This window comes from Euprymna scolopes, chromosome 4, assembly GCF_053919585.1.
Source record: "Euprymna scolopes isolate OS-2025 chromosome 4, ASM5391958v1, whole genome shotgun sequence".
NCBI lineage: Eukaryota > Metazoa > Mollusca > Cephalopoda > Sepiida > Sepiolidae > Euprymna > Euprymna scolopes.
Genome location: NC_136485.1, coordinates 175,647,715 through 175,659,982, shown reverse-complemented (window position 1 = coordinate 175,659,982; position 12,268 = coordinate 175,647,715). Strand labels below are relative to the sequence as shown.

At 33.0% G+C, this 12,268-nt stretch overlaps 1 protein-coding gene across 4 annotated transcripts in view; it reads left to right on the top strand.

Moving 5' to 3' along the window:
* LOC145270332 (putative UDP-sugar transporter protein SLC35A4) overlaps positions 1-12,268 on the top strand; it is a 181,548-nt gene that overhangs the window by 147,089 nt on the left and 22,191 nt on the right. For all 4 annotated transcript variants that reach the window (XM_080125996.1, XM_080125985.1, XM_080125982.1 and 1 more), the window contains 3 exons: positions 3,768-3,873; positions 9,881-10,045; positions 11,120-11,178. In XM_080125996.1, coding sequence (XP_079982122.1) covers positions 3,768-3,873; positions 9,881-10,045; positions 11,120-11,178 — 330 coding nt within the window. The remainder of the gene's footprint in view (positions 1-3,767; positions 3,874-9,880; positions 10,046-11,119; positions 11,179-12,268) is intronic.

Genomic DNA, 12,268 nt, shown 5'->3' with positions numbered 1-12,268 from the left:
GCAAGATGTCTGTTCACATTATACTTGAACTTCTGCATGTCAGTACAGTTGGGAAAGCAGAATCACGAAAGCGAGTTCCAAAGTTTAACAGTTCTGGGGAAGAAACTATTGGAGTAGAAAGCCTTCTTACGCCTAGGGATCGCTACTGTGAAGGGGTGGGATTTGGCTGTTTGTTGGGTTTGTTGGGGGTATTCACGTCCGAGGGGGTACAAGAGCTTGCAGTTCGTCAGAGCATTCACCATTAAAATACTTGTAGAACAGCCATGGGGATGCAATATCTTGGCCATTGCTATTGGTGGTAGAGAAGGTTTCTTGTAATTATTGAAGGAAACAAGTTTAGTCTTGACAGCATTGAATGTGACCATCCATTTTTGTCCCCATTCAACTACGGATTGGCAGCCTTCCTCTAGTGTTTCTGTCATTTCCTTAGAAATGTGTTTGTTAGTTTTCCCCTCGTGCATGTTATAGAGCGTAGTGTCATCACAAATATACCCATCTCGGAGACAATTTTATTAGAGAAGTCATTTATGAATATCAGGAATAGTAAAGGTCCTAAGATAGACCCTTGAGGTACTCCCGCATTTATATCTTATTGTTTATGTGTGCGACCATCGAGGACAACCTGGATTCTTCTCTTACTTAGGAAGGATTTTATTACGTTATGTATTCTTCCAGTGATATATGATCTGATTTTTGTAGCAGACCATCATGCCATACTCTGTCAAAAGCCTCAGATATATCGAGGGCTACTGCTCTACCCTCCCCTGTTTTGTCCAGTGAACGGTATATACGTTCAGAGATTATAGTTAGGATATCTGCTGTGAAACGGGTTTGCCTAAATCCATATTGATGGTCGGTCAGAAGTTTAGCAGCTGTAAGGTGATGGACTAGGGCTTGATTAATTATGGACTCAAATATTTTGGCAAAAAGCAGGAGGAGACTAATGGGACGATAATTTAATGGGTCAGTTCTTTCGCCAGAATTCTTGAAAACTTGTATCACAGAAGCAATTTTCCAGCAGTCAGGAAAGCAAGATTCATAATTGTGTGGTTTGGAGAGGACTGGAGAAACCTCAGCAGAGCATTGTTTTTAATAACACAACCGGGATGAGGTAGAGTCCACATGCTTTTGAGGTGTCTAGGTTTTTTTGATACTATGCACTTATGAAGGGGTGATTTTCAAATCATCTAGTATGGCATCTGTCTGCAAAGGAAAGTCAGAGAGGGAGTGGTTTGCTGGGTCCAATGTGGAGTTTTGAGGCAAACTGACTGGCAAGCATGTTAGCCTTCTCGGTTGTCATCGTGGGTGAATTGTTGCCCATTATTTACTACACAGAAATCATGGGTTCCTAATTTATGTGCTTCGATATGTTTTCTCGTGGTTTCAGTATATTCTCTCTTAGCTGTCGTTATTTCTTTCTTACAATTACTTCTAGCTTCTATAAACTTTTGTCTGTTAGAACTGGACTTATGTGCGGTTAAATCTGTGGTATGCATGCTGCCTTTGAGCAATAGCAGCTGCACAAGTAGAAGTGAACCATTGGGGAGAGTGAAGCTTGCTATAGAATTTCCGCGTGGGACATGTGCTTCAAATGCAGTTTTGAACCATTCAGTGGTTCCGTTTGCTCACTGTTCTGCTATCTTCATTCGCCAACTATCCTGTGGCTCCTGCTGATATTTTCACTTTCTCACATTTGCGCTCGGTTACAGAAAGTCTTGTCGATGAAAAATTTCATTTGACATCCAGCACATGAAAGAGAAAATAATCTTTTGTGTTAGAAAAATTAATTCCTGCTGTGATTGCTGGACAATAAGAAATAACTTCCACGGTAATAACGATAAACTAGCGATGTCTTTTCGGTGAGAAAAAGGCTGTAGGGAAGAGAAAAGGTTGTCTTTTTACCACCACCAGATTTTATATAATGAATAGTTTCGCAAGGTATTTTTATTTCAACATCACATAAAATACCACTGACCTATTTTTATTTCAGCATCACATAAATACCACTGACCTATTTTTATTTCAGCATCACATAAATACCACTGACCTATTTTTATTTCAGCATCACATAAATACCACTGACCTATTTTTATTTCAGCATCACATAAATACCACTGACCTATTTTTATTTCAGCATCACATAAATACCACTGACCTATTTTTATTTCAGCATCACATAATTATCACTGACCTATTTTTATTTCAGTATCACATAATTATCACTGACCTACAAAGCATTGTGAACCAAGTCGAGGCAGAGAACAGTGCTGAAAAAAATTCGAAGCATGCTCTCCAGAGCACACAATCACCTACAAACATTTATTATCGACCAAAAAGAAATGACTAGATAAACAAAGAAGTATAAATTAGGAGTTGTGATGTAGAAAATGCGTTTGTAGCATTTAACGAGCTTTGCAAAATCTAGAAAACAAACAAAAATCATTCTCAGAACAAAGTGAAGATTTTACAACATTTTGTCCAAATCGTGGAAGTGAAATAAGAAGTTCGACGCATTTATTTCAGTGACTTGGAAACATTTTAGGGATCAAATAGAGTGATTGAATTATCAACCAAGATGTCATAGACTGCACTAACAGGTAGTATCGTGAGTAATCTGCAAATGACATCTGGGCTGGCTTGGACATATCATACGATTGCCTCTAAAGATTACCTGAAAATACTTTGTTTAAACTCCTCAGCTTAATATACATGGGGAACATGACTTTGAACAGATACATCGAGGGCATTGCTGCAGCTGCTACAAGGAAGGTGGGCTCTCTTTACTCTGCTAGAAAATTACTTATGTCTGAGAATATCCTGTACTTCTACAAGGCCACCATTTGCTCATGTATGGAGTATTGTTGTCACATTTGGGCTGATGCATCTGCCACTAGGGTCTCATTCTTGGACAAAGTTAAAAAGTCGCCAACCTAATAGGTCCTGCACTATCAGTAAATGTTGCATCCCTCTGCCTGTTTTACAAGTATTTTAAGGGTAGGTGCTCCGATAAACTAAAAACCCTTTTACCCCCGTGACATCGACGTCAATTTTTTTATTGATTTATTTCGTTCCTGATGAATCCCATGCTAAACGTCTCATCTCCATCATGTTACTTAGCATCTTCTCTACTCTTCTGATGAGAAGCATTAGGCTTCAAAATGCCTTTGCATAAAGAGTCCCCTCTATCCCCCAACTAAATGTTTGTATACCTTTATTAAATAAATGAACCATTCTATATTCATCAATATATAGTTTTTGTGGCTTCATTTTCCAATCTTATTGTTTCATATATATATATATATATATATATATATTAGTGATGAGACGATTCCAATACTTTTCCCGATTCCAATTCTTTATAAATCTGTAAATATTTAACTATAGAGTTGTTATCTTCTCTGATTTCTGTAAAAAAAAAAAAAAACACCTGTTAAATATTCAAATATTTTCTTAAACGTAAAAATACACTTGTGGAGGATGACCTATCGATTTTAGCTTTACTGGTAATTTAAAATCAATAAATATTCATTTTATTATTATTACCAGCAATGGAAGATTTTGCTTTTAAACAAAATCAAATAAAAAAAAAGACAAAAGAATTGTTTTAGCATCAGAAAATAGGCACCAATTTTTTTGATACCCCCAAATTTGTTGTTGTTGTTGTTGTTTTTTTTGTTTTTTTGTCCCCCCTCCCCGATTCCAATTAATCGCCCCAACATTAATATGTATGTGTGTGTGTATATATATTTTTTAATTGTATGTTTCAGAGTGTTTATTTATGGATCCTACACGGTTTTGGTACATTTATGTGAAGTGGATGGAAAAATACCATTTAGTTCGTCGTCGATGGTTCTTGTGACAGAAATTATGAAAGTAAGTTTTATCTGCACTTTTAACAGAAATTCCATTTCAGCATTTAAGTAAAAAACAGAAAGAAACCAAGAAAGATATTTTCTATTTAACTAAAAAAAAATGTGCTTTGTGTCCAGAATTCAACCTAATTAAAAGCAAAAATACAAAATTCATTGTATTTTCTTTCATAACAATAAAAATATTTTCATTTTCCAATTTTTCATTGAATTACAAAAAAAAAGTAAATAACACATATTATGAACAAAAATTTGTTTCGTATTGTTTACATTTTTCAGATTACTGTTCTCATCTTGAGTGTTATTTTCACATTTTGGCTGATGTAACCTCCGACCTTCTTTAAATGTATCTTATATTGAACTTGAGAATCTGCACAGAATTTCGAACGAAACCCGTTATTTAAATCGTGAGGTAGCATTCAAAATTCCGTGCAGATTCCCAAGTTCGACAAGGAACACCTGAAGAAGGTCGGAGGTTACATCGACTGAAACGTTGTGCAAATAACGATCAAGATGAAAACAGTTGTTCAAAGAATCCAAATATGAATAATCTATCGTCATCTCAAAAATTTGTTTGCTTGATAAAAAAATTTACGAGTGTTATGAAGCCATACGAGTTTTCCCTTTTTTTATATTAAAGGTGCTTGTATAGTTTGAGATCCATGGTTTCTTTAAGTTTTTCCATCAGTATAAAATTATCTCCTGTTTTTTACTCCCCATAGTTTAAAACACCAAATTTTAAACATAAAAAGAACAGGACTCCAGTCATATTTTTTTTTTTTTTTGTGCTTGTAGAGTTTTAGTAAAGACATAAAAGACGTAGATAAAGAAAAATCTCTAATGTATGTGCCCGTTATGGAATGAATCTCTTATTTTTAAAAAAAATCGCTTAATTTAATCTACTAGTTTTTTATTTTACAGAGGAAAATCAAATTTTAGTTACCAATCGCAATGGAACTATCTTGGTAATTTCCAGCACAAGAGGAGGTAACTCCATCTAATTCTTAAAGTTTGACAAAACACACATGAAGTTTTAATTTTATCATAAAATTTTTACATTTGTCATTGTGCCATTAGTACTAACAGTGAAAAATTAAGTTTTAAACAAACAAATTAAAAGAATTGTTTATGGAATTTTAAAAAAGGCTAAAAAAATTTCCAATACTGATACCCCTCCCTCCAAAAAAAAAAAAAATTGATTTCGAATTCTACTTAATCATACTAAAATTAATGTTTGCATTTCATCTTAAAAATGATGCCCTGCCCTTTTCAATCTGTATGTGATGAACTTACACAAGATAGATAGGTACATGCAAAATGAATGCCGATGCTCAAAGTGTATAAACAGTTTGACCCCTCCCTTTACTTAAAAATTCACAAAAAAATAAGGAAATTAACCAATTTTAATGAAATTTTCAGTATTTATCAAATAATGATCACAGAATATAATGAACCCATTATTTTTATTTGAATCTTAGTGGAAATGTATTATTTTGTTAAAAAAAAAAAAGAATTTATTTTGGCTTTTTTATGAAAATAAAGTATCGTAAATTCTAACAATAAAAAGAAAAATGAATCTTATATTATGAAAAAAAAACCCTAAAGTTCGTATTAATGAATTCGATATAACTTGAAGAAAAATTAATTTCTCTAACTACTGATAGCCTCATTGAATTAAGCATTGGTTATTTAATATTTTAACACAAAAAAAATATAATTGCCATAAATATTTCTACTTTTTCTTAGATTACATGCTTTGGCATAATTTTTATATATAAAGATTCTAATATTTTCCTGGCTTGAATGAATGTGAAACTTTCAGCGTAACATAATTGTTATATAATCTTGAAAAATAAAGAGGCTGAAACACAAAAAAGTGATTAAATTTATACAAACATTCAGAATAAGAATGTACGAATGCATGGCTGGGGAAAAAGAAAACCAGCACTCCCTTCTTCCAACTACCTAACGTCATTTTCAGCCTTTGACTTTGACATTTTGGGCTTCCGTAGAAGCATTGCTTACACATTCATTTATTTATGCTTAATTGAAGCTAGAATTTCTTGCAATTAGTGGGTAATTATGTTTTTTTTTTTTTTTTTTTTTTTTTTTTACTTCAATATCTTAGGACTTTACTAATTATCTTTTGAAATAGACCCAGAAAACTATTTATCTTTCAAAGGATTTTTACAATGAATTTAACTTCATAATTTAGCTGAATTTTGTCAGCTTCTGGATGTTTCCTTGAAAACATTTTTCATTATAACTTTTTGTTTTGACATGTACAAAGTTTTTTTTTTCCTTTTTTGAAAATTAAATTTAAGTTTTAATTTTTGAAATACAATCAAAAAGTAGTCTGAAACCTACAAAAAAATTATGATAAACCGGTTTTCAAAACTATGTAATTCCCCCACCCCGCCTCATTTTTTCCCGTAATTTATTGCGCATACTTACTGATAGATTCTAAAATAGAAACTTGTTCAGCTGGGTAGATGCGATTTCAAACTTTTGCGTGACATATTCGCAAGCTGACCTTCAAATCTTCTAGTAGACACACACTTGAAAAAAAGCGAGTTTCCTTTCATTCAGATATTCGTATTCACATGATTATCAAAGAATTTTCCAACAAAAAATATTTCTAGATCTGAGTGGCATTAAAAAGTTTGTCGGATTCTAATCGGTTGTTTTTTCTTTGGAAAGAAAATAAGAAATATCTTCAGCTCATTATATGCAAAATTCATTTATTTAAAAAAAAATATTTTAAGAGATTCTTACCTGTAACTAAACGCTTTCGTTTTTTTTTTTTTTTTTTGTTTTTAATTTTTTTGAACGAGGATGGACAATTCGTATTATTTGGATTATTCGAATTACTGTTCTCATCTTGCGTATTATTTTCACAATGTTTTAGTCAGTGTAACCTCCAGCATTCTTTAGGTGTATTTTGTTGAACTCAGGAATTTTTCCAGGGTTTCAAATGGAACTCTTTATTTAATCAACATATGATCAAGTGGGTTTAGGTCGGTAGAAGAGGAGGTGGGCAGTGAGAGAAAAGTACAAAGTCGTAGCACTCCTGAAACCAAGCCTGGGTCTCTTTGGATGTTGGCTGGCGCCCAGTCCTGCTGCGACACCCAGGGTCTGCCAGCAGCCACCTGATTGCACCAGGTGATCACCACACTCCTCAGCACATCCAGATACACTTTGGTGTTGACTTTCAAGCTGACTTCGAAGATGTGAGGTGGCATGATATGGCTCTCACTTGAAACCAAAGACCATAACCGTGGCCAAAAACCTTGTTGAACTGTGCCCTCAAGGGTGCTGGCAATGGTCTTGTTGTCATAACTTGGATTGGTAGAGAACATGAGTTGTACTGTGGCGTGTCTCCAATCTTGCTTGTTGAACATTGTGTTACTTTAAGACATAGTAGAAGGCTCCTATTGCTCATGGGATTTATACGCAACTGGCCAACTAGTAGATGGTTTGCAACAAAAAAAAGAAAAACGGTTTTCATCAAACGGAAATGGAATCATGTCTTTTCTACAGCAATAATTTTATTGTTCCACCTTGTACTTTAAAATACACATTTGTTTGCTTGACAAACTTGTAGAAATTATCAGATTCATGATCTTTATTCCATTGTTGAATATCTGCATGTGACTGGAATGCCGGAGATAATAACACAACTACTGAAATAACAGCAAGGGGAAACTTGATTCCAAATATTTCTCATATGTCCCATCTTTTGGAAATAAGGTACGATTGTGAATATCTCCAGTATCAAATAATCCTTATACACTGCAAAATTTACTTTATGTATAAAAACCAAAGATATAACATATGAGAAATATTTGGAATCAAGTCTCCCCATGCTGTTATTTCAGATCATTTGAAACCATAACGAGTTTTAGTCTCCCCTCCATCAAGGCCAGAGGTTTTGGGAAAATAGATATTTCGTAATTCATATGCAAAACTAGGAAAACAAATGACTGATTGAAACATTGGTAAAGGTGCAGTCTCTTTCCACACGCAAAAAATCCTTTACAATTATCACTATTGTACTGTTTTCAAGGGTGCTGAAAACGAAAATAACATTTAAAATTCCAGAAAGCAAGTAGTTTCCAAGATATGAAGAAATTATAGTTTTAAAAAGTGGGGGTCACTTTTCTATATTAATTTAACGTAAAATGGACACCCACTTTATAGCTACCTTTTTTTGGGGGGCGGGCGTGGGGGCGCCTAACACACCAAATTTCTGACATCTTTTCTCTTGCTTGAAAAAAAAGAAACTGTCAGAAATTTGGTTTTTGTTCAGATAGATGAAAAGGGAAAAGTTTAAGTGTGAAAAAAAAAAAAAACTAAACCGTGACAAAAACAAAACCTATGCAGATATGAGTGTACATCTCCATCAAAAATGATGAAAAATAAGTTATCCTTCACCAGTGTTCACACTAACTAAATGAATATATGCAAAAGTTTTTTGTTTTTTTAATTTTTTATTTATTTATCATACCTATATTATCAATACCATCGAAATTTTTTATATTTTTTAAATCAATACTACAACATATTTTTTAAATTTCCAACGACTGAAATGGAACAGCGTCATACATAAAAATTATATTTTCAAATATTTGGTCTGGTGTTTTGTTTTCTTAATTTCATTCATCTAGAGGAAGTCTTGCAATGAAGATGAAACGTTGATGAATACGTAACTTGGTTTGATCCTGTTTTATCTCTCTATTTTGTCGGAATACTATTTTCATTATGGTCATATATATATATATATGCATGATTATAATTAGCATATATATATATATATATATGCATGATTATAATTAGCATATATCAGAGAAAGAGAGAGCGTAACAAAATCTGTGCTTGAACTGTGTATCAAATTTTAATATCCAGAAAATACTAATCTGCAAACACAAGTCATATCTTTGAGAACTGTGACATAGTTTTGGTTACAGAAACACACATGCACACACAAAATCTTATTATATTTTCAGAATTCATTTTAATATTTTTATTATGTACTAGTGGGGGGTACTCGGCATTGCCCGGGTGTTTGGAGGTGTGTGTGGTTTTGGGTAAATCAAAATTCGGGGAGGGGGGGGTAAAATAATAAAAAAAAGTTTTGGAAGGTAAGTGTGAGGATCGAACCTGAACCCTTGAAGCAAAGTTGGAAATTAAAGTGTGAAAAAAAAAAAACGTGCGACGTTAACCATTGGGCCACCGCAAAATACTACCGGTACCACGTTATGACTTAATGAGGTCAACTTTGACTGCGAGGTACTATTCCATTTACTGTGGGAACGCTTTTTTTATTTTTATTTTCCCAAGATGTTGGGGGGGGGGACCAGCTCCCCATAAAAAAGGGATTGTCCAAATTGAATAGCAATTGTCTGATATAAGGAAAATATTTCCACATTGATCAAATCTGATTGCTTTCGGACATTTCTGGCGATCGCGACCGGAAAAATACCGCCAGAATTAGTGTCACTTTTATTATACGAAAAAGCCTAATCCACATGCGGCGAGCGAAAAATGTTGAATATTTTTTTTCAAACTCGAGCAAATTTAATAGACAGGCGACCTCCGTTAACTCGTAGATATTATGATTTATATGTGATATAAAAAGTTTTAAGAAGTTGTGAGCCGACCGACCACTTCTCGAAAAAAAACTTTTTACAGACATACACAAAAAGCGAACATACATACATACATACCTTTTCGCTTTTATATTTATAGATAAATTTATGTAATAGGAAAATAGTAAAATTATATTTTCATAATTCATTTTAATATTTTTATTGTGTATAAATTAATGTTGTTGGAAAATAGTAAAATTTTTAAATGTTCAGCAATCGATGATTTTTTTTTGCTGACCAAAAAAGACTTACTGATTTATTTCATCCTGGTGTTATGATGCCACATTTTATCTGGCAATGAATGATTTCAATAAAAGATGAGCGTCAAATATAAAATGTCTGAAATGAATTTTTTTTTTTTAGATTTTAATATCCACCTCATTTTTCATGGCGGAAAACTGGAGAAAAGGTTTTCACTATCCTACCATTTGGTTTTGTATTCCGTTTGCTGTCCCTGCCATTTTATATTGCATCAACAACAATATAGCTGTCCACATGCAACTACAAATGGATCCAACCACTTATCAGGTGAGGCCACCATTGCTGACTTCATACAAAATTAAGCTGAAAAATTGTTTACGTTTCAAAAATTTCACATTTTAAAGTTTATCTTGTACAATAGAAATGAAATACTACGTAGACAACATTAAATTATCTCGGACACCCTTAGGCAAGGTGTCTGCTCTCTCTCCACTGCCCGAAATACATCTTTCTTGATCTTTCCAATTTTTTCCTACCTACTCTATTTCTCAACCTTCTACTTCTCATCTGCTAAAATTGGAAGAGTCTGGAAATGCTCCGTGTGAATTCACCTGTCATGATCGTTTCCACCATTGCAGACCTCGTATAAAATGTAGCTGAAAAATTCAGTGCTTGTTAAGATAAAGTTGAAAAGTCGATTTTTTTTTTCTTTTTTTTTTTTTTTTTAAATATGTGGTTTTAAGCAGATACAACAATAATTACTTGTCATGTCGAAAATAGTAATATATCCAAAAATTCATTGAGTAGAAAATTAGTTATGGTTAAAAGTAATTTTTACAGAGAATTGAGGGAAGTTGCATTTTCCCTTGATGTGAACATCTTGAAGATTGTAAATACAGGGGACATACTTATCTCCCTTTTTCGCTACGTTTATGCTAACATTTTGTTTTAGCCGATAATGATCGACTTTTTTTGGTTCTCGATTTATCTATTTTCTATGTTTCAGTGGCATGCATTCGTTAGTCTGGACGATTGCCAGATAACCATCCATTAGTTTTTCCTCAAAGTTGGAGGATATAACTGGAGGATATAACTGAGATATAACACATAGTTCTTTACAAACACTTTTCTTTCTCTAACTTTACACCATGGCAAGAAAGAAGAGAAAAAAAAAACAATATGCTGAGGATGGAGTTTTGCTCAGAAATAAATTTGTTATAAATTTCAAACAAGTAAAATATTTGTTTATTTTCCTAATATTATGTTGTGATTTGACTTTGAAGCACACTTGATGCATATTTTATTTTTTTTGTATTCTATTTTTGGTAGGTTTTAAGCAATTTAAAAAATTTTATAAAATTATTTTTTTCTCTTCATTTTTTTTTTTTTTTTTTTTTGTAGGTTTTAAGCAATTTAAAAATTGCTTCCACTGCATTGCTTTATAGAATCATCATAAAACGGTGAGTACATTTACACAGAATTAAAAAAAAAATAAAAAATAAACAAAAACAGTATTTGGTAAAAGTTTGTCTGATGGTGAATCCTCCATTTAGGATATTTGGGGAATATTGAGTCCGCCCCCTTATTCACCATTACTCCCAGATCCATTCTAACACTGTCTCTACATTGCGAGTGAAACAGTCGCATTTGCGAGTAATTTTTCAAAGTGGCGACTAGAAATAATGAAACACTTATCTTTTGGCGATTGTATTTCTTTCACTGAAAATCTTCCAAAGCTCACGACTGAGTGAAAAATATCTTTACAACTTTTTTTTATAAAACGAAAAAAGTTATTTAAATAATAAAAGTTTAATAGAACTTATTAATTACTAGCGAGGGGTATCCGGCGTTGCCCGGGTGTTTGGAGGTGTGTGTAAGTATGAGGATCGAACCCGAACCGTTGAAGCAAAGTTGTAAATTAAAGTGTGAAAAAAAAAATGTGCGACGTTAAACATTGCCCCACCGCGAGATGCTAACGGAAACACGTTTGAATTTATTTAATTACTTGGATTTGGCAGGTGCCCGTTTTAATGAGTTACTGAGGTCAAGTTTGACTGCAGGGCGGGAACGCTTCCCAAGATGTTATAGGAAAAAGACTAACCCACATGCGGCGAGCGACAAATGTTGAATATTTATCTTCCCGAAATCGAGCAAATTAAATAGACAGGCGAGCTTCGTTGTTAACTGTGAGATATTACGCTTTATATGTGATATAAAAAGTTTTAAAAGGTTGTGAACCGACCGACTGCTTCTCTGAAAGAAGCCTTTTGTAGACATACAGAAAAAGCGAACACACATACATTTACGCTTTTATATTTATAGATAAATAAAAAATATCTGAAGAAATTAGAATGTTTATACGTTCAAGTATCAACATGAAATTTGTTGTATATTTAGAATTACAATTATTAAAAATTTCTACAAATTCAAAATAAAATATTTTTATTTATAAACTTTTGTTTTTGTTGAGTATTTCGAGAAAATCTCTTTATCAAAGGAGAATTGTTATCAGTGGAAGAATTCATAATGTAATTAAATCCTTCTTAAGTA